This window comes from Eublepharis macularius, chromosome 4, assembly GCF_028583425.1.
Source record: "Eublepharis macularius isolate TG4126 chromosome 4, MPM_Emac_v1.0, whole genome shotgun sequence".
Lineage (NCBI taxonomy): Eukaryota > Metazoa > Chordata > Lepidosauria > Squamata > Eublepharidae > Eublepharis > Eublepharis macularius.
Genome location: NC_072793.1, coordinates 188,312,654 through 188,335,292, shown reverse-complemented (window position 1 = coordinate 188,335,292; position 22,639 = coordinate 188,312,654). Strand labels below are relative to the sequence as shown.

The 22,639-nt window shown below is 54.2% G+C and overlaps 1 protein-coding gene across 6 annotated transcripts in view; it reads right to left on the bottom strand.

Annotated features, from left to right (window-relative positions):
• Positions 1-22,639, bottom strand: part of SYNGAP1 (synaptic Ras GTPase activating protein 1) — a 74,172-nt gene that overhangs the window by 6,000 nt on the left and 45,533 nt on the right. For all 6 annotated transcript variants that reach the window (XR_008596886.1, XM_054977784.1, XM_054977782.1 and 3 more), the window contains 10 exons: positions 21,031-21,585; positions 20,771-20,915; positions 20,413-20,557; positions 19,959-20,195; positions 18,227-18,428; positions 17,942-18,123; positions 17,630-17,671; positions 16,371-17,262; positions 1,028-1,201; positions 353-564 (listed from right to left, as the gene is read on the bottom strand). Coding sequence is in view for 5 of the 6 variants with exons in the window: in XM_054977784.1 (XP_054833759.1) it covers positions 353-564; positions 1,028-1,201; positions 16,371-17,262; positions 17,630-17,671; positions 17,942-18,123; positions 18,227-18,428; positions 19,959-20,195; positions 20,413-20,557; positions 20,771-20,915; positions 21,031-21,585 (2,786 nt within the window). In the remaining variant the exon portion in view is untranslated. The remainder of the gene's footprint in view (positions 1-352; positions 565-1,027; positions 1,202-16,370; positions 17,263-17,629; positions 17,672-17,941; positions 18,124-18,226; positions 18,429-19,958; positions 20,196-20,412; positions 20,558-20,770; positions 20,916-21,030; positions 21,586-22,639) is intronic.

Here is a 22,639-nt window from a genome sequence, read left to right as displayed (position 1 = left end):
AGGCCCCGCCTGTCAGAAGCCCCCCAGCCTACGCTGACGGCCTCGCCAGGGACTCTGCCCACCCCTTCTTTCCAGCCCCATTCTCTGGCTCCCGCCCCTTCGATGCTGACCCATGCAAGGGTGCCCTCTCCCAACTGACCCACACACAAAGACCCTGCTGTGGGCCAACCTCCATCCAAGCAGACCCAGAGGCAGTGACACACCGGGGGCGGGGCGGGGCAGGGCAGGGGGGGGGGCTCTGTGTGCCAAAGCTCTGGGCCCGCTCCTTGGCTAGCTCATCCACCTGTGTTTGTGTCCCCCCCCCCCACCGGCCCCCGCCCGCGCCCTGCCCCGGCTCCGACCTGCAGCTCACCTGCCGATGATGCTCTTGATCTGAGAGTCCTTCTCCACCTGCTGCTGCCGGAGCCGTTTCTCACTCTGCTCCAGCCGCTGCTGGTATTGCTGCAGGATTTTGCTCGTCTGCTCCTCTTGAGTCAGCAGGCGGCGCTCGTACTCTTCCAGCTTCCGGTTGGACATGTGGAGGCGCTCTTTCAGGGAGTGGATTTCCTCCTCGTACTCCTTCACCTGTTGGGCGAGGCGCAGAAAGGCAGGAGTGGAGGAGGGCAGGCCCAGGCTCCGGTCAGAGCCGCAGCCCCCTCCCCATTCCACCCAGTGCATGCAGGGGGCAGAGGACCTCCCACTGGAAAGGGAGGGGGGAGCGGCCATCGCACATCTGTCTCCACGGCCCTGATGGTGCCCTTGAGTGGCATGATGAGGGAGAAGCTTGAAAACTAACTAGCCATGACAGCTGACGGGACGAGGATGGCTCACCCTCCATCAACAACAGGTGCCATTCATACCCCCCCCCGCCCCCATTTCCTTCTTCATGGAGTGGCATTTCCTGGGGCCAAGCCCCGGTGGAAGAGAGACCGGCACTCAACTGTGCCACCTCCGTGCCCCAGGCAGACTCTCATTCCCACAGGAAGGGACCCCTCCAGAGGGCACAGGCTAACCTCGGAGCCAGGGCCACCAGGCTGCGCCCCCTTACCCGGTCCAGCCGACTCTCGTCCATAGACTTGGAGTACTCCTTCAGCTTGTACTCTTCCCGCTCTATGTGGGAGCTCTCAATGTCGGCCGAGAGGTGAGGCATGTTGGAGACCCAGGCGACCGTCCGCTCTGATGCTGGCATGACAGGGTTCAGCGTAGAAGGCGCATGTGAGGGCTGCCAGGGAAGGAGTGGTAGTGAGCGAGCAAGCGAGCGAGCGAGCAAGGCCTCTGCAGCCCAACCCACGCTCACACAGGTCTGGGACAGCCGCCATTTCCCTGCAGCCTGTGGTATGCCCTTGCGGGTAGAGGCAGGCTCACACTAGGTCCAGGGGAGGGGTGTGTGTGGATCAGGTCCGAGGTGCTGAGCAGAGCCCAACATCCCGTTAGCAGATGGTGCTGAGTCACTTCCACCGGAGAGCCCGTCTCTTCACTGGACTCGCTTGCTAAACTCACGTCACCACAAATTAGGAAAAACACCATCAATTCTTAGAAGACGTCTAGAAAACCAAGGTGGTCACGAAAGGCCAGGCGGTTCTGTGCAACCCGTTTACACAGACAGATTCCAAACAGCTGACCGCCACCTTTAAAGTGGGGGAGGCGGGCAGAACGGCAGGATAACATTTTGTAAAATAAAATTAATAAAAAAGAACAAGAAGTCTGCAGTCGATCACAGCTCTCCTAAACGGTATCAAAACCACTCCTCAGCTACAGCACCCACTGGGCTGTGGTAAAGGGGACTCTTGAGGAGAGAGGCACTCTGGATACCAAGGACGCTCTTTTCACAGACCCCCACGACGAATGATGAGAGCCACGCCCCGACCCCCGACCCCCCCCCCCTCAGGCCACCACCTCCTGGGCTTGATCTTCCACTCCACTCCTCCAACTGGGGGTACAAGAATAAGCACCCTCCCACCCACCCACACTGGATCCAGCACTACTGCTAGAAAAGCAAGTTAGGGCAGCTGCAAAAGCTGCTTTCCATAACCTCAGTCAAGCCTGGAAGATGGCCCTCTGCCTCGGCACGGCCGACCCGACCACCTGGATCCAGGCTAGGGTAACAAGAAGACTTGACTATTGTTAATACACCCTACACAGGTCTCCCCTCTAAGTCCACTGGGAGACTCCAGCAGGTGCAGAATGCTGCTGCAGCCCAGCCGTTATCAGGAGCAAGCAGGAGATCACTCCCGTTCTGCAGCCGTCACCCCACTGGCTGCGCACCAGTTTCTGGCTCAATTCGAGGTATGGCCTGTCACCGACAAGGCTCTCCACAGCCTCGGTCTGGCGTATGTCCTGGGCTGCCTCCACCCCCCGCCCATGTTCCACCACAGCCACTTCACTCGTCTGAAAAAGGCCTCCTGCTCGTGCCGCCTTGCACATGGCCAAGACCAACAGCAGCCTGGACAGGTGCGTCCTCTGTGGTGGTTCCCGCCCGATGGGACGGCGTCTGCCTGAGGAGGCCAGGAGAGCTCCCCTCCCTCCTGGCTTCCCGCAGGCTATGCAAGACTGAATTATTCCGGAGGGCTTTTTGGCTGCATGGTCAGGGGGCACCGGATCAGTTATGCACAGTGCAGAGCACGCAACCACACTGTCACACTGCTCTGTCACACCAGGTGTGACTCCGTGTGCAGGGAACACAGGTCACATGTCTCGGCAAACACCAGCCCTCCCCGTCACTTCGTAGCCACTGCTGGGCAAACATTCATGGCCACTTTTGCCTGGCAGAGTCCATGCCCAGGGAGCACCCGACAAGGAAACTGTCGGAGAGCTCCAACACAACCCTCTCTTTCTCAACAGTGTCTTTTCCACAGCATGGAAAACGCCCGCTGGGGTGGGGGGTGGGGAAATAGGAATAGCAAAGTGTGGTTGCTCTCACTGATGACTGACGTTCACCTAGTGGCCCTCTGTGCAGGGGCCCACGGGAATGGGGCAGACAGGAGCATGGTGAGCCCCCCCCCTCCCCCACAACGGTGTCTCCTGCCTCCACCCTCCCCCTGCCCAGCTTCTTCCTCTAGTAAAAGAGTCCCTAGTGGGGCCGGAGCAGAGGATGTGCCGCTGCCAAGAGGGCCAGTTGTGGAACAGCAGCAGCAGCGAGCAAAGGCCGCCCTGTTTCATCTCCCTGGCCTCTGTGCAGCCCCACCCAGGAGAGCAGCCAGCTGCTGCTGCTGCTGCGATGCTTTTCGTTAACAGTGCCTACGGATGCAGAATGCTGCTTTCCCAACGTCCGGATCTTCCCAGAGCCGACGCTGATAAAATCGCTCTTAAACTCCTCAGTTTTTTGCAAATAAAAGGATGGTGCTTTTTTGAGGGTGTAGCAGCAAGCATGCATTCTCATCCTGAGGAATAGGAAAGAAAACAGGTAAGAGGATATCCTGATTCACATGAAACAAGGATACAACCTTGGATAAAAACTGAAGGCTGGGTCTGAGAACAACTCCCCACCCCCCACCCCCTTTCTGGAATTAGAAAAGAACTCAGGATTCTTATCTGGCTCCCCTTCCCTGGACAATCAGCAGTTTATAAGGTGGCGATTTCTGAAGAAAGCAGCTACAGTGAATGGGCTGCTAGAGGTCAAGGGGCTTAGACTGTGGTTGCAGTCAGAGCAGGCAATGGCTCCACTGTGAAACAGGGCAATTTACAGAAGAGTCACACACCAAACCATCTTTAAAGAAGGACTTGGGCTCCACCGAGTTAAATTAGCTCCTGGGGAAGAGCAGAGAAGTACAAATGGCGTGGTCCTTAATGATGCAACTGGATTAAAGCCAAAAGGACATCCAGTTGCTGATGTAAACAAATGCAAAAGGAAAACTCAAAGCTGTGTGAAACATGTAAGACCACGGAATGTGAGAATTATACGCTCAAAAGCAGAAAACAAGAAATAGAATGGTAGTGTGATTGGACAAAAGTGGACAGGAACGGAACATTTTCAGTCAGGAAATTACAAGCGCTTTATTGTGGAGATGACAAACTTGGAAGAAAGAGTGTTACTCTCTTACAGCGTGGAGAGATGTTACAGGGGCTATAATGCGAAGTCTGATCAAATAGTATCAACCAGACTGCATGGAAAGCCTATCAACATAAACGTAATTCAAGTTTACACATCAACTACAGATGCAGAACAGAAAGAAACAAAACTTTTGTGCAAACATCCAGGAAGAAACTGATCAGACACCTAAACAAGATGCACTGATAATCACAGATGACGGGAATGCCAATTAGGAAGCAAATCAGGGCGTGGCAGCTAAAAAGGCAAATTGCCGGGTGGTGCTCCACGTCACCCGTCATACCCAACAAGGCCCTGTGTAATGTTTGTGCTCTAAGGCTATGGGTATAACTGAAGGCTGACCCTATTTCTTGACCGTAATGCGAAAGTGCGCAAGGGAAGAGCTGTCTCTACTGTTACCTGTATCTGTTCTTCTAAACCCCTCTCTCCTCAGCCTGGGAAGAGGCGCTTGCACGGACACCCACATGACCGTGAGACTTTTCCTACATCAGCTCTGTTTTTTCCTGTCTAGAGGCTTCCTCTTGAACTTAGCTGACCGTTACCTCAAGGGGGTGGGGATTTGGGAATTCACTCATGCTTAGAATCCTATATAGGTCTTGTGCTTGTAGAGAAACGTCATTCCTGGCAAAGATGGAGTAAGATCCAGAAACGGACAGCTTATCAATAATGTTCTACTCACGCAGTGAAGGTTTTTTTAGAGTTACTTGGCAGATCGCCACACAAATGCATATTTAGGCTGCTCTAATGTGCTCTGGTTAGACCTCGTATTGTGTTCAGTTTTGGGCATCACAATTTCAGAAGGATATAGACAAGCTGGAACGTGTCCATAGGAGGGCAATGAAGATGGTGAGGGGTCTGGAGACCAAGTCCTATGAGGAAAGGCTGAAGGAGCTGGGCATGTTTAGCCCGGAAAGAAGGTAACTGAGAGGCGGTATGATAGCCCTCTTCAAGTATCTGAAGGGCTGTCACATACTGGATGGAGCAGAAGTGTTTTCTGTTATCTCAGAGGTCAGACCAGAATCAGTGGGTTAAAATTAAGGCAAAAGAGTTTTAACTTCCTGACAATCAGAGCGATTCTTCAGTGGAACAGGCCTCCTTGGGAGGTGGCGGGCTCTCCTTTCTTGGAGGTATTTAAGAAGAGGCTGGATTTTCATGTGACAGCTGTGATGATTCTCTGACTTAATAGGAATGTACCCAGATGCAGGGGGGGGGGGAAGAAGGGATGAGCCAGTGCTGGGATCTCGTGAACCCTTCTTACATGTCCAGGGTAATGCTGATAGCCACTCTGAGGTCAGGAAGGAATTTTCCTCCAGGCCAGATTAACCATATCCTGGATGTTTTTTTTGCTTTTCTCTGGGCATTGAGCGGGGGGTGATTGAGGGGGGTGGGGGGGATAGCTGTGCATTTTCTGTGCAGGGGGCTGAACTAGATGAATCTTGTGGTACCTTCCAGCTTGAAGTTTCTACGCTCAAGCTACACTCCAATTCTGAAAAAAGGAGAAGCCAAAGATTGCAGCAACTATCAGACTCTTGCCTTAATTTTCCACCCAAGCAAACTGATCCTCAAAATTCTACAGCAAAGACTCTTCCCCTTAATGGAATGGGAAATGCCAGATGTTCAAGCTGGATTCAGAAAAGGAAGACAACACTAGAGATCCCACTGCAAATTTACGATGGTTAACGGAATATACTAGAGAATTTCAGAACTCAGCCTAGGATAGCACAAACTGCTCTGTTGGGGATCACATACAGTTTATTTAATGCCTTCCCTCCTTGAAGACAAGAGAGGAAAACCATTATGGGGCCCTTTTCCCCGTAACTCGCCTGAAACTACTGAGTCAGTGGCAGAGTGTTTAGTATTGTGTCGTTTCAGTTGGGTGGCCATCTTGGTCTGCAGTAGAAGACCAAGATTTGAGTCCAGTAGCACTATTCTGGAAGCAGCTGGGAAAGATGCCAGCTTCCAGATAGCTAACGCGCTGCCTTTCTCAATCCAGATCGTAAAAGGGATCCTTACTCACAGTTTTAGCCAGTGAACGAGGCATGGTTCAAACATAAGCAAGGTACATCTTTATTGGTCCAGATTTGTTGTAGACAAGCAGTAAATTCGTTGTAACTGTCGCATCCTTGCTTGAGGAGCAGCGTCCCAAACAAAGGGAGGAAGAGGACAATCAAGTTTTTAACACCTTCACAGGAAGCCTACAATAAACTTCTACATTGAAGGGGGGACTACAATTCCCATGAGTACCAATTGTTAAAGGGACAGTACATAGTTCTGACTACACAGACACTAAGACTTTCTAAGCTGTGGTTACAGTACAAGCACCTTAAAGTCCAACAAGATCTCCAGGGTATGAGTGTTTGAGAGTTAAGCTCTCTTCATCAGATACTAGTTGGAATGGAAACCCCTGAGCCCTTAGATCCAGTCAGAAGGTGGGACGGGCGATTCGGTTTCGTTTTCCCGGCCATGTCGGACGCTCCTCTCCGCAGGTCCGGGAGGAAACGTCCGAGCAGCCTGACCGGGCGGTTGACCCGCGGGGGTTAACCCCCAGGACTCCCAGTGAGGGAGATGGGGTCCGGAACGCGGCGGGAAGAACCCCCTGAAAGCAATGCAGGGGGTAAATTGCCCGTTTGCTCCAACGGAGGCCGGCAGACTTGCGCTGCACTTCGCGTGCAGCCGGGCCATGGAGAACGGCAATAAGCAGATTTAAGGTGAAAACCTGTAAGTAAGCGAATCCCTTCTGATTTCTAAGCGTATGCGAAGGATTGGTGGGAGTTGAAGCTAAGAAGGTGAGGATTTCTTCCCCTTCACGGAGTTTCGGAACTTAGCTGGCGCCCCCCTCCCCCAAGATGGCGACGAGAAAGCAGAGCCCAGCAATGAGTAAATCGGTAATGGCGACGTTACAGGGGAAGGGGGAAACTTTGGAAGAGATGGTGAGACGAGCAGTCTTTGATGCTGTGCAGCCCTTTGTAGCGAAACTGAATGAAATGGGGCAAAAGGTTGATTCAGTGGAAAGTGAAGTGAAAACCATTAAAGAAACAGCGACCGGAGCAGAGCAGTCTGCACACGAGAACGCAGTACTCATGAAAGCAACAAGCAAGGAAGTGAAGCTTTTGGAGAATCAAATAATAGGATTGCAAGTGGACCGTGCCCAAACGGTACTGCGTCTTCAGAATGTAAAAGAGGAGCAAAGTGAAAATTTAAAAGTTTTGGTGTCTGGACTTTTGGCGCCATTCGCAAAGGCAACTAAAGAAGAGTTAAAAAGCGGTATTTTGGAAGTCCGGCGGACATCTTCAAAGTACGTAATGAAGCGTCAGCTGCCTCGTGAGATTATTACTGACTTTTCATTTAAGAAGATTCGGGACACCATCTTATATAATTCGTACAATGTGGACTTGGATTATTTGGGCAATAAGGTTAAAATATTGAAGGATGTTCCATTTTTGGCTCGTAAAAGAAGATTCAAGTATAAAGGACTTGCGGCTTTCTTGAGGAAATGTGATATAAAATATAAATGGTTGTTTCCAGAAGGCGTCTGGTTTAGATATAAGGATCAAACCTACAAGATTACATCGGAAGTGCAGCTGACAGACTTTTTGTTCAACCATCAGGAGTTTCAGCAGGAAGAAAGTTCAAAATCTGAAGGGGAAAGTGGGGGGGAGGAGAGAGCGGGCGCAGCTGCTCCAGCTGCGCAGAGAGAACTGAGACCAAGACGTAGGGAGGGGGAAGAAAGCCTGATCCTGAATATAGTTTGTATTGTATAAAATCTACCAATCTGATAGCATATTAGAAAGTTAACTTTTAAGAAAAATTACAGCATGAAGGGAATACAAGACATGTAGTGTAGCGTTTGTTGTTTGTATGTTGCTCTTCCCTTTTTCCCAGTCCCCCTTTCCTTTTTTTCCCCCTCTCTCCCCTTTATATTTTTGTAGTCTTTTGTAGTTTTTTATGTTAGATATTAAAAATAAAAAATTTTACAAAAAAAAGAAAAGGTGGGACGGGCGTTGCAAAGGATGAAGTCAGGAGGATGCAGAGATACAATGCAAAATGTCATCAGCTTGATTAGGGCAGGGGAGGAAATGCAGAAAATTAGCATCTGTAATGAGAAAAGAATCCTATGCCCCTCCTCTTCAGCCTGGGGGAGGGAGTCCATTGTTCTGAACTTGTGGATGAAAGCCTCGAGCAAGAGCCAGTCTGGTATAGTGGTTAAGCGCGAGGGACTTTAATCCGGAGAGCCGGGTTTGATTCCCCACTCCTCCACTTGAAGCCAGCGGGGTGACCTTGGGCTAGTCACAGCTCTCTCAGCCCCACCCACCTCACAGGGTGTTTGTCGCGGGGAGAATACTGACATACTTTGTAAACCACTCTGAGTGAGCATTAAGTTGTCCTGAAGGGCAGTATATAAATCGAATGTTATTATTATTGTTATTATTATTACTGTAATCTCCCCCTCAAAGTATCTTTGAGTACTGCCAGTCTTAGTTGAGCAATGGAATGTCCTGGAAGACTGAAATGTTCTCATTTTGGTTTTTGAGTGCTATGGTTTTTAATATCAAATTTATGTTCATTTGTTCTTTTGTATAGGGAGTGAACCCTTTGCTCAATGTAGAAAGTGAAAGGGCACTGCTGACACCTGAGGGCCTATGTAATGTTGGAAGAAGTCATTTAAGGTTAGTGGGCAAGAAAAGGTCTGTCTCCCAATCCTGCGAGAGAGGGGTATCATTGTCTGGCATCGGCTGCAGGTCAAGAATGATGCAATGAACTGGCTAGAGCTGAGGGTTGTATATGATTTAAAGACAGATACACAGAGCTGGAAAGGACCTCGAGGGCCTAACCTACCTACTCCCCAAGTGCAGGTTCCTGAATTCATAATGAATAATAGAATCAGTATTACCTGCAGGTCCTTCTTAAACTGTAGTGCCCAAAACTAAACACAGCACTCCAAGTGAAGTCTAACCAGAGCAGAGTAGAGTGATACCCTCACTTCGCATGATCTGGGCACTACGCTTCAGTTGATACAGCTTAAAACCACATTTGCCTTTTTAGCTATGCATCACACTGCTGGCTCGTGTTCAGAGTACATTAAGATGCCTCGATACAGAATCACAGAGTGGGAAGGGGCCATACAGACCTTCTAGTCCAACCCCCTGCCCAGTGCAGGATCAGCCTAAAGCAGCCCTGACAAATATTCATCCAGCCTCTTCTTGAAAACTGCCAGTGAGGGGCAGCTCACCACCTCCCGAGGCAGCTGATTCCACTTTTGAACTACTCTGACTGTGAAAAAGTTTTCCCTAATATCTAGCTGGTACCTTTCTGCATATAATTTAAGCCCGTTGCTTCGGATCCTACCCTCTGCTGACAACTGGAACAGCTCCCTGCCCTCCTCCAAATGACAGCCTTTCAAATATTTAAAGAGAGCAATCATGTCCCCCCTCAACCTCCTCTTCTCCAAACTAAACATTCCCAAGGCCCTCAGCCTTTCCTCGTAGGGCTCAGTCTCCAGTCCCCTGATCATCCTCGTCGCTCTCCTCTGCACCCTCTCGATTTTGTCTACATCCTTTTTGAAGTGAGGCCTCCAGAACTGCACACAATACTCCAGGTGTGGCCTGACCAAGGCAGTATAGAGAGGGGCTATGACCTCCTGCGATTTCGACGCTATGGCCCCTTTGATACAACCCAAGATTGAATTAGCCTTTTTTGCCACTGCATCACACTGACTGTTCATATTTAGTTTACAGTCCACTCTTACCCCAAGATCCCTTTCACATATACTACTGCCCAGTCCCCCATCCAGTATTTGTGCTTCCCATTTTTGTGGCCCAGATGTAATACTGTGCACTTGTCTTTGTTGAATTGCATCCTATTCACAGCTGCCCACATCTCCAGAGTATTCAGGTCTTGTTGAATTTTAATTCTGTCATCTTGGGTGTTCGCTACTCCTCCCAATTTGGTATCATCAGCAAATTTAATGAACAGCCCTTCCACTCCTTCATCCAGATCATTGATAAAAATATTGAAAAGTACCGGGCCCAAAACCGAGCCCTGCGGCACCCCACTGGACACCTCCCTTCAATCTGATGAAACGCCGTTGACCACCACTCTTTGAGTGCGGTCCTCTAGCCAGTTCCCTATCCACCGAACTGTCCTATAGTCTACTCCACAGTCTTCCAGTTTGCCCATCAGAATGTCATGGGGGACCTTATCAAAAGCTTTACTGAAATCCAGATAAATCACGTCAACAGAGTTCCCCTGATCCAGTAAGCTGGTCATTCGATCAAAGAAGGAAACCAAGTTGGTCTGGCAAGATCTGTTGGGGACAAAACCATGTTGACTTCCCTGGATCATTAAGCAGTCCTTCAGATGCTTACAGATCAATCCCTTTAAAATCTGCTATAATATCTTCCCAGCAACAGAAGTCAGACGGAACGGCCTGTCGTTTCCCGGGTCATCCTTCCTCCCTTTCTTAAAGATTGGGATAACATTCGCTCTTCTCCAATCTTGTGGCACATCCCCAGTCCTCCAGGAGGCCTTGAAGATGATGGACAGAGGCTCTGCAAGTTCTCTAGAAAGTTCTTTGAGCACTCTTGGGTGCACCCCATCCGTCCCAGGGGATTTGTATTCATCCAGTGCAGCCAGATGCCGCTCCACAACCTCTCTGTCAATGTCAATTAGCCACTCAGGTGTCCTGCCACATTTTCTACTATCTCTAGATGTGCCTGAGTTCTTCAGGGAGAAAACAGAGGCAAAAAAGTCATTAAGCCTGTCTGCTTTTTCTCTGTCCTGCATCAGAGTTTCTCCTTCCAACAGCGGTCCAATTGCTTCTTTTACCTTGCGTTTGCTTCTCACATATCTGTAGAAGTTTTTCTTGTTGTAGCGAGCCCTCCTGGCCAGACCCAGCTCGTACTGAGCTTTGGCCTCTCTGATGGCTGATCTGCAGTACCTAGTAACCTTTCACTCGCTCCTTTCCCTTCCAGCACACTCCCCCACGGAATGACTCTCATCAAGCCTCTGAGTTCATCGAAGTTGGCCCTACAAAAATCTAACCTACGAGTCTGGCTATGAACTTCCTTGGCCCCCCACAGCAACTGGAATTCAAGGAGGACATGGTCACTTCCCCCTAAGGTCCCCACCACCTTCATCTCATCTACCAATTCTTCCCTGCTGGTTAATATCAAGTCTAGTATGGCCGAACCCCTTGTCGCTTCCTCCACCTTTTGAAAAAGGAAGTTATCAGCCAGGCAGGTCAGGAAATTGCGTGAGTCTTGTCGCTTTGCTGAGCTTGTCTCCCAGCACACATCGGGGAAGTTGAAGTCACCCATAATTATAAGGTTCTGATGTCTGGATACTCTGCCAATCTGTTCAAAGAGGGCAGCATCCGTTTCTTCTCGCTGGTCAGGCGGTCTGTAGCAGACTCCAACAACAAAACCCCTTGTCCTCCCTCCCCTTATTTCTACCCATATACTTTCCACTAGACTGTCAACCACATTCTCCATAACTTCCTGACAATCAAGCCCTCTCCTCACATACAACACCACTCCGCCTCCTCTTCTACCCTTCTGTTTTTTCTTGAACAACTTGTACCCATCCACTACCACATTCCAGTCATGGGAATCATCCCACCAAGTCTCAGTAATTCCTACTATATTGTAGCCCTCTGTTTGCAAGAGAAGCTCAAGCTCTTCCTTCTTATTGCCCATACTTCAGGCATTGGTATATAGGCACTTGTAGCCTTGTACCTTTGTTTGATCTGTCCGACTCAGGCGGGCCCCCGCTGTTATCGCTTCTTCATTGAAATCCCCACGTCGATCGTCCCCTGCCCCTTGCGGCATCAGTTTAGGGTTTAAAGCTCTCCTGATGAAGCTCTCCAGGTTCTTTCCAAACATTTTCTTCCCTGACCTTGAGAGGTGAAGCCCATCATGTGCTAGAAGGCCTTCCATAAGGAAACTTATCCCGTGGTCCCAGAACCCAAAGCGCTCCTGCCGGCACCCCACCTCAGCCAACTATTCACCTCGAGTGTGGTCTGCTCCCTTCGCATTCCTCTTCTTTTGACAGGAAGGATAGAAGAGAATACCACCTGTGCCCCCAATGTCTTCAACTGCCTTCTAAGAGCTTCATAGTCCTCTTTAATTCTTGCGATGGTATTCGCGGCCGTGTCATTCATTCCCACGTGAACCAGCACAAACGGGTATGGATCAGTTGGTCTGATCAGTTTCGGCAGTCGGTCTGTAATATCCTGAATTCTAGCCCCTGGCAAGCAGCACATCTCTCGGAGTGGTGGATCTGGCCTGGAGACATGACGTTCCATACCCATGAGCAGATGGCCACCACCTTCCGTTTTCTTTTCATGTGCCATGACAAGTCTCCCTTATCCTATAATTATGCCTTTGATTTTCCCTACCTAAATACGTATCTTTGCATTTATCTCTGTTGAAATTTATTTTGTTAGTTTTAGCCCAGTTTTCCAGCCTGTCAAGATCATCCTGAATTTAGATTCTGCCTTCTAGTGAATTGGCAACCCCTCTCAACGGGTGTCATCTGCAAATTTAATAAGCACCTATCAACCAAGTCATTTATAAAGATGTTGAACAAAACTTTAAAAGTTCTAATCCTGATCTTTGCAAATGCGCCTCTCCGCCTCCGTCTTGCTGTACAAACCTTGGTCAAGGGAGAGGGGCAGCGGGTGAGCTTGCTATCCCTTGAGCAAGCGTGTGGCTGGTCATGCCTGTGCCAACGGGCAGGCGTGAATCAGGAGATGTGGCAACTTGGTGGAGCCCTTCAATGACCAATCAGATTGCTAGATGTACAGATCTGTCCATCAGGGGGTTCTCGTCCAGATGTTTGGTCACTGCAATTACTACCCCAAAGAAGTTTAGTACCCCCTCCGAGGGGAAAGGGTGGCACAGCTGAGCAGAGAGCTGGGGTGGCTGTGGGTTTCTAACCTCCTGGGACCAAACGGAAGGAGATTGCAAACCCATTCTTTTCACACCTGGCACTGAGGCAATACTAAGGGCCGCATTTCTCAGCCTCTGCATAGCGGTGGGGAAGAAACAGGACCCATTGACTCCAAATGGAGCACACTAAAGATTGGGTTTGATGTCCGGGGACAGAGCAGATCCCGTCTATTTTCAAAGACTTAAGGATCCTTAACGCCATCTGTAACGTTCTCATTAGGTGATGTTTCCAAGGGTATCTCAGACCAGAAATCCAAGTGACAGCACAGTTTCTTGCTCCAAACTTAATCCTGTCCTCAGGGGTTGGGGGGATGACCTGCCCTGAGCCCACTTGCGGGGAGGGCGGGATATAAACAACAACAACAACAACAACAAGTTTCCTCCATCCTCATGGAGGGAGATGAGCCATATCAGAACTATGTGCATCCCCCATTCTTCTGTGTCACCTCCGAAAGCTGAGTGGACTGACCCCACGTGACCACGGTTACGCCAGGCACAAGAGTGATCCCTTCATTTCCCCCAGCCCAGTTACACAGCAGGGCCTGTAAATGGCCACCCTGGAACCAAACAAGTTATAGCCTTTGATTCATAGTCAATCTATATGAGACATCTGACACGTGAAGATGCGATGGTAGCCGGGAAGGGTAGTTTAAAAAAACAGAGCGAGCGGCAGGGCAAAGGCTTTGCTCTACACTGAAGCTGTGTGAAGGGGCCGTGAAATGCCAGAAGGGAAACTTTAGCCCATTAGAACCTCTCCAGGTCCAAGCCCATCTGTAGAAGGCAGCTCCAGCCCATTTCCATTCCTTGTTGCCCTCTGGTTGTGATCCCACCCAATTTTAGCCTGGAGAGGTGAAACTGACAGAGCCTTGGGGAGGTGAAGATGAAATTAACAAACCTTCTGAGGAGCAATCTCGGCCAGCTCTGTTTTTTTAAACTACGCTTCCTGGCTAACATTATCATCTCCCTACACTTGACAAACACACACTGAGGCAGCCCGTATAGAGAGACTCATGCAGAACCTGACCCTTGCGCTGCAATTCTGTCTTTGCCTTTTTAGAAGACAGTTCAGTGGCAAGACCTGCTTCAAAATGGAAGGAAGACGCCTTGGAAGGAGAGGAAGAATCCTCCAGGGACGAGGACCTCCTGCTGAGTCTGAGGCTCAAGGAACCACGGAACAGGCAGAGCAGGGCCCCTCCCTGACAGTGCCTGCCTGCCTCTGGCACCCCCACGGGACGACAGGAACAAGGAAGGCGGAGGGCTGGCGCTGAAACCTGGATCAGGCAGGAGAGCAGATACGTGGCATCTTGGGGCCGGCAATCGCACTCAGAAGAACCACACCAACTGTCCTAGTCTTGGCAGGGTCAACGCCCCCCGCCCCCCTGCACTGGCAGCCATCTTGTGCGTCAGCCAGGACGAGTTCCCTGCTGCCAGGCCTCGGCACCCCTGCCCCTGGCTGCCTCCGGCAGAGACCCCTTCTCATGTGGGCATGATAAGACACGTGGGATACCTGCCAGGGGAGGGGGGGGCGGAGAGCAAGGGCTGGGCATTGCCAGCCTCCGGCGTCTGAGAAGGCCGGGCAGGATGATTCTCTGCTGGGAACTGAAATTTATCCGCTGTGATCCACAAATAAGGAACAAGGTGGCTGTCACAAATTTCCCTCAGAGCGAGGGGAGGCTGGACTCTGGAGAGGACCGTACTTCCCTCAGCAAGGCAAGATTTTCTCTCCCCTGTTTCTGTGAAGTCAGAGATACTTCACCCAGTTTTGCTGCTGGAAAAGCAGAGGCTGGTGTTTCAACAACGTTTCGTACGGCAATGGTCTTTCCTGGTAGATTTGGCTGCCCTAGCTCCTGGAATCGACGCGACATCAATGCTGAGGGTGGGCTGCTACGACATGCTTCGTGGGGGACTGCCCACGAAGGAGAGGCTTCGGTTCATGCAAAATGCAGTGGGGGGGGGGGATGAGTGGCCACGAACACGCAGTGCCTGTTTTTAAAAAATCTTCAGGGGCTTCTTTTCTGCTTCTGGCCTCAGTTTCAGGCACCACTGCTGAAAGTCCTTCACAAGCTGGGACCTTCTGCCTCCTGGCAGGATATGGCGCCTTGCCCCGGCGGCATCCTTCCTAGCGCCTCCTCCTGCCTGTGCCCTCTGGCAGGGCTGGTCTGAGAGACGATCTCTGCATCCCCCTCTGGGCTGGCCTCTTGGAGGAGGCAGGCAAGCAGCCCAGGCCGCCGGCCTTTAGGGACGCACACAAGGCGGTTCTGCTTAGCAGGGCTTGAGGTGGAGGTCAGGAGGGGCACTTGGCTGTCCTTGCCTGGGCTGCTTTGGGGGTGAACAGAGGGGCCTCTAGATCAGGGGAGCTGCTGCGCCATGTCTGCTGCCACCTTGGGCCTTGGGCTCCTCCCACACACGAGAGGAAGCCAACCAGACCTTCACATAAACACATCCTTCTCTCAGACCAGCCCCACAAAGGGAAAGGATGAACTCCAATGCAATCACGCGGCTCTAGTCAACAGGCCAATCCACGGGCACGGAAGCCCTAGGAGATGCAGGGCCAGGTGGCAGAGGGGAGGGCATGCCCTGTTGGGGAGGGCGTTGCTGGGAAGCCCCTGCTCCTCAGCACAGCCCATCTCTGTGGGGTGTGGAGCAGAACCTCTACGAACGAACAGAGACCACAGCCACCCACGGGACGACGCAACCAGCGGCTGGGCCTGGGCAGGACCGGGCAGCCAGTGCAGCTGCCTGCAGACTGAGCCCCGGCCGCGTGCCTCCATCTGCGGGAGGAGGAGGGCTGGGACGTGCGAGAGGCCAGGGAAGCAGCCCTTGAAGTATGGCGGCCCACCCAGGGCTCCCAAGTTAAGAACTGGCGCCCCGGATTTAGCCCGGAAACAAGTGGGCAACCAAGGTAATGCTCGATGCTCTCTCTGCTGCTGCTGCTGCTGCTGCTGCTCTTGGGTTTCATTGCTCTTTTAATGGTTGCCAACTGCCAGGTGGCACCTGGAGACCTCCTGGAATTAACAGCTGATCTGCAGACTACAGAGACTGGTCCTTCCCCTGGAGGAAATGTCAGTTTTGGGGGGAGGACTTTGTGGCATTATGTCCTGCTGAGCTTCCTCCTCAACCCAAACCCCGCCCTCCTCAGGCGCTAGCCCCAAATCTCCAGGAGTTGGCAACCCTACGGTTTTGGTAAACACAAATCTTTTAAAATAAATAAAATACCGGTCTCCGCAGTCAAGTACTAGTCCTAAAAAATGTTCAGGCATCTCAGTGAATTGGCCCAGCAGGAAGGCAGGCAGCCCCCCCCCCCCATGCGCAGGCCCCCCTCCCCACACGCCCTGAGGAAGCGTGCAGAGCCGAGCCTCTCGCCTCTCGCGGTCCCACCCTCAGGGGCGGCTCACCTGCTTGGTAATGGATGGCTTGAGGGCAGAGGGGGTCTCCTTGGTGACCGACTGCTGGCGAGTGCGAGGCGGGCCATAGGCAGGCTCCGGCTGCAGCAGATTGCCGCTGGAAGGCCGGGGCTTCTGGGCTGCGGAGACCGTGAGCTGCTGGGACTTCCCTCGCTGGACGGGCGGCGGCGGCTGCGGGGCGGGGCGCTGGGGCTGGGGCCCGATGGTGATCTGGGGCGGGGACAGCATGTTCTGCAGGTTCTCCTGAAGCGAGAGCTGGCGCTTGGTGAACTCGGAGCCCTGGCGGGTGAACTCGTCGCTGTAGCTGTGGCTGTGGATGATGTGCTTGCTGGTGGAGAGGTCCTCGCTCTTGCTGTAGCCGTGGAAGGGGGCAAAGGTGTCAGGGTTGCCCTCGGTGGGCCGGTGTGGGTGGGAGTGCAGGGGGCCGGCGGCCGGGCCGTCGGAGGCCATGTGGAAGAGGGGGTTCTGGAAGGAGAGGGGGATCCTGAGCTGCTGGGCAGAGGAGGTGCCCCCGCCTCCACCGCCCCCATCCGTGGTGACGCCCATCTGGCTAAGCCGCAGGCCGGCCGCTATGCTGGAGCCGCTGCCTTGCGAGAGGCGACTGGGCCGCAGCCCCAGGCCCGCCGTGATGGAGGCCTGGCTGCTGTTGAGCATGTCGCCCACGCTGTGCAGGTTGGAGATGCTGTTCATGCGGCTGTCCTGCAGATCCAGCATGGAGACGCTCTTGTTGACGCTCAGCACCTTCTGGTCGGGCTCCGTGATGTCCGAGCTGCTGGTGCAGTAGGCGGGGGAGGAGCGGGCCAGTGGGGGCCGAGCCACAAAGAACATGTCCTTGGAGCCCTTCTCCTTGGTGGGCGACGGCAAGCGGGTCACATCCATGGAGCTGCAGGGAGGCAGAGGCACCGGGTCTCACTGAAGAGAAGGGCCGCCGGAAGAGCCACAGCACCACCCCGAAGCGGGGCCCTAGCCCAGTTCCTGGCCTCCCTGGCTTGAGACAAGGCCACGAGCTCTCTGCCCACGTGAGCAGGAGGCCACAACCCTCTGAAGGCAGGAGGAGCCCCCCTGCTCAGGGCCACAAGTGCAGAGGCCGGGGGAGACAAACCAAAGTCCAGGCGGGGGGCTGGCGCTTCACTGAGAGCCTGGGATGCCTCAGGGCCTGGACCAGTTTCTGAAGAAGTCGTGCAAGGGGGGCAGGGGGCAGACAGGGGGCTAGCGAGTGCCAGGCAGGCAGGGGGCTCCGCAGGACTTACCTATTCATGCCTCGCATCATATAGGGCTGCATGTCAACAGAGCTGTTGGGACAAAGCAAAAGTTGAGGACGACCCCCAAGGGGAACCCTTTCCCAGCCCCTCCGGCCTCCTCCTGGCAGGAGGAACTTCTGCGTCTCAGGCGATCAGCCCTCCGCCCACCCCTCAAGTGCCTGGGGGCATTTCCATTGGGGGGGGGCAGGTGATGTTGCTCCTGCTGCATCGGTAGTTCTCTGAACTACCGGCAGTGCTTCCTTCATCAGGGGGGCCTGATCCCCCCCAGCTAGCCCCCAGCCCAGCCCAGCCCAGCCTGACCTGTTGAGGTCACGCATCATGTAGGAGGACTGCATGTCAGCAGAGGGTCCGCGGAGGATGACTGGCTTTGGTTGCAGCCGCTCGCCCTGGTGGCTGGGCTGCCGCTGGACGTGGGGGTTCCTGAGAGCGAGGCTGATGTCATTGAGGAGGCGGGGCAGGGGACCAAGCTTGATTAGGGCTTCCTGGAAGAGGCAAGCGGTCGCTCTAGTCCCGAGAGAGGAGGCGGCGGAGGCAGCAGCCCCCCTCACCCTGGCCCTGGCCCTGCTCCGCCTCGTCCGGCCTCACCTTGCTGAGCTGGGGCATGACCTCCCATAGCAAGGCGTGCAGCGCGGAGAGCTCACGGCCCAGGTCGATATAGCCCTCGAAGCTGGTGCTGTTGGTGAGCGTGTCCAGGTTGGAGATCTCGTACAGAAACTGCTGCATGCTGGCCCACTCCAGTTCTAGGAACTCGTTCATGAAGGCCATGTACTCCTCCTTGCTGCCGAACCTGAAGGGGGCAGGGGGAGAAGGGGCTGTCCTGGGGGGTCTGGCTGGGAGGAGGAGGAGGCCTCTTGTGCTAGGCCAGCCGTGCGGGCAGCCTCCTGCGCAGGGGTCCCCGTCCCAGCAAAGCCAAGGGCAGAATGAGTACAATGGAGAACACGCAGGCGACTGGTTCCACAACGGCGAGGCGCAGAGGCCCCGGTGCTGCCTGGGCAACCGTACCCCCATGCTGGTTCCGCTGTCGCATTGAAAGAGGTCTGTGGTGGGCTGGGCTCTACAGGAACCACTGGTATTTTATTTTTTAAAAGTTTTATTTTGCTTCATTTATACCCTGCCTTTCCCCTCCAAAGTGGCTTACATCATTCCTCCTTTCCTCCACCTTGTCCCCACAACAACCCTGCAAGGTAGGTTAGGCCAAGAAAGCATGCCTGGCACCCAGCAAGCAGCTGTGGCACAGTGGGAATTTAACCTAGCACCCCCCCCCCCGCGTTGTCCCCGTCGCCCCCCTGATCCTAGTCTGGCACAGAAGAGCCATTGCACGGCACGGGCTCTTTTTCGGAAGCTCCAACACCATTTCAATTTCAGGCCGCTTCTCGCTGGAAAGGGGTCTCCCCCGCCCTCCGGAGGTTCTTCCCAAACCTATGGGCCTGTGGATCCCTCATCCCCTGACTGATCCGCTTGACCCTCGGAGCTCCCTGCTCGTCCATTACGCGCGATGGTGAATTCTGTGGCTTTATTAGAGGGTTCGCACACACGGCCTCAACATCCCCGGTTTCCCCTAGCGCAGAGGATTTAAGGCGCACCCAAACTCGCCCCTCCCCAATCACCCGCATAATCTTCCTCCTAAGAATTCCCAGTATGACCTTCTCTTCATACCGCTTAAGAAATGCTCTGTGACTCCAAAAAGTTATTGAAATAAACAGGGTTAGTCTTTAAAGCATCACAGGACTTTTGTTGTGTTGTGCTACAACAGACAGACAACAAGTTTTGCTGTTTCCCTGAACTACCAGGGACGGTTCTGACACCGGGGTAAAAAGGACCTCCCATCCTCTCCCTGTACTGCAGATTTTGTGCTTCTCGGCTAAACTGACACTTTAAGGCCGGTGGGCCCGAAAGGGAGGTGAAATTGACTGAGCTTTCAGGAAGGCAAAGATGAAATTAACAAACCCTCTGAGGAAAGATCTCCGCCAGCTCTGTCTTTTTAAACTATGCTTCCCAGCTAACATTGTATCTCCCTACACTTTAGTGTCCCCATTTAAGACGTCTTGTGTAGAGACACTCTACGATGGGCATCCAAAAGACTCCTCCTTTATTCCACCCCCACAAATGCATGTCCTCCAAGTGCACTGGCCAAGGAATCTCCACACAGCTGCCCAGATGGAACTCTGCGATCTAATCCAGCCACGCCAGCATTCAACCCTTACCCCAACAAGCCCACCCCGGGGGGGGGGGGTGTTCAGGCTGGACCTCCCACCGGCTGGGCCCTCCACACCATTCAGCAGCGGTCCTGACCGGCCCCTACCCCAACAACACTCACTTGGAGAAGTTGGCTAGGTTCTGGATGACCTTGGCAATGAGGGTGAGCGTGCGAGACGTCTGCTCGTCGGGGTACTCCTGCATGAGCCCGAAGAGGCTGGGGGACATGACGGCTGGGCACAGAAAGCGCAGGAAGAGAGAGGCACTGATCAGGCGGTCGGCGATGTCCTCCCGGCCCCGCTCTGCACAGCGCAGACGCCAGGAGGCAAACACCTCCTTCAGCTCGCGAGGGAACACGCTGGAGGGGGCAAGGCAAGAGTGAGTGGGCGGCTGCTGCTGCAGAAGCCTCCCGCTGCCCCCTCTCGCACCTCAGCCTAGGCGACCCCTTCCCTCCCTCCCAGAAGAGAGCCTCCCTCCCCTGCCAGGTCGCAAGAGCCAGGACAGCCCTTCTCCCTGCCCGCCACACCACTCCCACTTCCACCCCACCCCCACCCCCCAGCCCGGCCAACACTGACCAGTGGGAGTTGACCACTTTGCAGAGGGCCAGTTCGCAGCACATGCGAAGGTTGGCCTGGTGGTCCGCCAAGGTGGAGGCCGAACACTTCATGGGGTCCACCTCGCAGTTCTCCTCTGACTCGTACAAAGCCCGGATGAACTCACCTGGAAGGGGAGGGAGCCGAGGGGCCAGTGAGGGGCTGGGGCTGGGCTCTGCCTGCCTCTGGCCCAGCACCCTGCAAGTCTGTCCAGGGGGCTGCCCGGAATCCTCGTCCTCGGCCCCTCCGAGCGAGCGCCCTCCCCCCTCCCCCCTCAGCCTGAACGGGAGCCAGCGTGTGCCCTCTGGCCTCCCACCCACCCACACAGCCCCACGCTCACCAATGGCATCCTTGAGGTATTTTTGTCCAATCAGTTTGAGATACTCCTCTATGGCTTTCGTGGCCAGGGTGTTCTCCCGGAAAATCAGGTGCTCCCGGTCCATGAAGCGGTCCACCTCCGTCATGGCCATGTCAGACAGGAAGTCCTGTGGGGAGGGCGGGGTGAGGGGGGGCGAAGGCTGGTCCCCAACAGCCAAGCCAGCACAGCCCCCGCACGGGCCCCCTGAGCTCCCTCCCCTCCCCCGGCCACCTGGATCTTACCTTCGCCTTCCCCGTGCTCTGCAGGATGTGCACCAGTGCGCAGGCCACCTCCTCCTTGCTCTTGACGCTGAGGACGGGCTCCAGCACCGCGCACAGCATGCGGTAGTTGTTGGTGATGTACTCGGCGAACTCCTTGTAGAGCTCCATGGGGAGGATGCTCATGGTCTGGAAGCGGCTCTTGACACGGACGGCCGGGCAGCCGGACTTGCTTTTGCTGGCGCTGGGCTGGCTGAGGGGGTACCACTGCTCGGCAAAGTGGCGCCCCGTCACGCTGGCAATGGGGATGCTCACCATGCCCACGTAGTTGCTCTTGTCCTTCTTGCGCTTCTTGTCCGTGTCCTTGTAGAGGTGCAGCCGGATAGTGCGCACGGCAGGCAGGTTGTTGAACTCAAAGTGCTCCCCCCAGAAAACATTGTCTGTGCGCATCTTGCTGGTGGTGCGCGCGTACAGCATATCGTCCAGGCACAGCTCGCAGTAGTAGCGCTTTTTGGGGGGCAAGTCTCGGGCCTCTATGATCCACAGCTTCAGCACGTTGTCCACCCGCCGGCTGTTATCCTGTGCAGGGCAGAAACCAGAAGGCCGGTCAGGCCAGCGGGAGAGAGAGGTGGGGGGAGGGGCACGCCAGGGCAGAGGCCAGGGGCCCAAGCGGGCTTGGAAACGCAGGCGCCTGTGGAAACGTGTGAAACGGCACACTGCAAAACAGAAAGCTACACTGAGGAGCCGTCACCCTACCGAGAGAAACTGTCCACCAGCCCAGTGCGTGCTACGGCCTGCTCAACAAACTCTCCGACCCACATTCTGAAAGGCCAGAGGGAGGGAAGGGGCCCCCGGAGTCACCCATTGCAGCCTCCTACGCAATGCAGGAAATTCACAAATACCTCCCCCCCCCCCGCCCCGCACACACACACACCCAGTGAGTGACCCTTACTCCATGCCCAGAAGGCGGCAGAACACCGTCAGGATCCTCCGCCTAACTGGCCTGGGGAAAACTGGCCGTCTCTCCTCAACGGCCAGAAAAGCTGTCCTGGGCTGCAGACGAAGGTATCACCCACAGGGATGAGACCAGAAGCAAAGCGGGCTGAAGGTGCGCAGGTGCTTCCCAGATCATTCCAAGAGGGAGGGAGAGAGTTCTTCAGCTAACGCACGCACGATGGCCACCCTTCCTCAAAGCCCAGCGTTGCCCCCAGGCCGGTCAAGTGGAGCTGCTGACCAATTGGGGCAACCTGGAATCTGGAAAACTTCATTCGACGCAGCAGCAGCAGCAGCAGCAGCTGAACTCCTCGTTCTCGGGCAGATGAGCCTGCCCAGCCAGACTGCTGATCCAATGCCCAGCACAGCCCTACTTCCTCGGAACGGAAAGGCTCTCCGGGGTCGCCCTGCAGGCCGATCCTTCAACTGCCAGCGAAGCCGTGGGCGAAGGGGGGGCAGGCCCCCAGAACTCCCTGCTTCTCCCCCCTGCACACACCGCCTGCTTCTAGAGAGTCCCGGTGACATGCTGGGGGCATGTGATGCGTTTTCCCAGGCCCAGAGGCTCAGCCTCCCAAGCCCTTTCCAACCTCCACCGGCTGCATTCAGGGTCTCCTTCCTTCGGCTTCTGCAGGCCACCCTT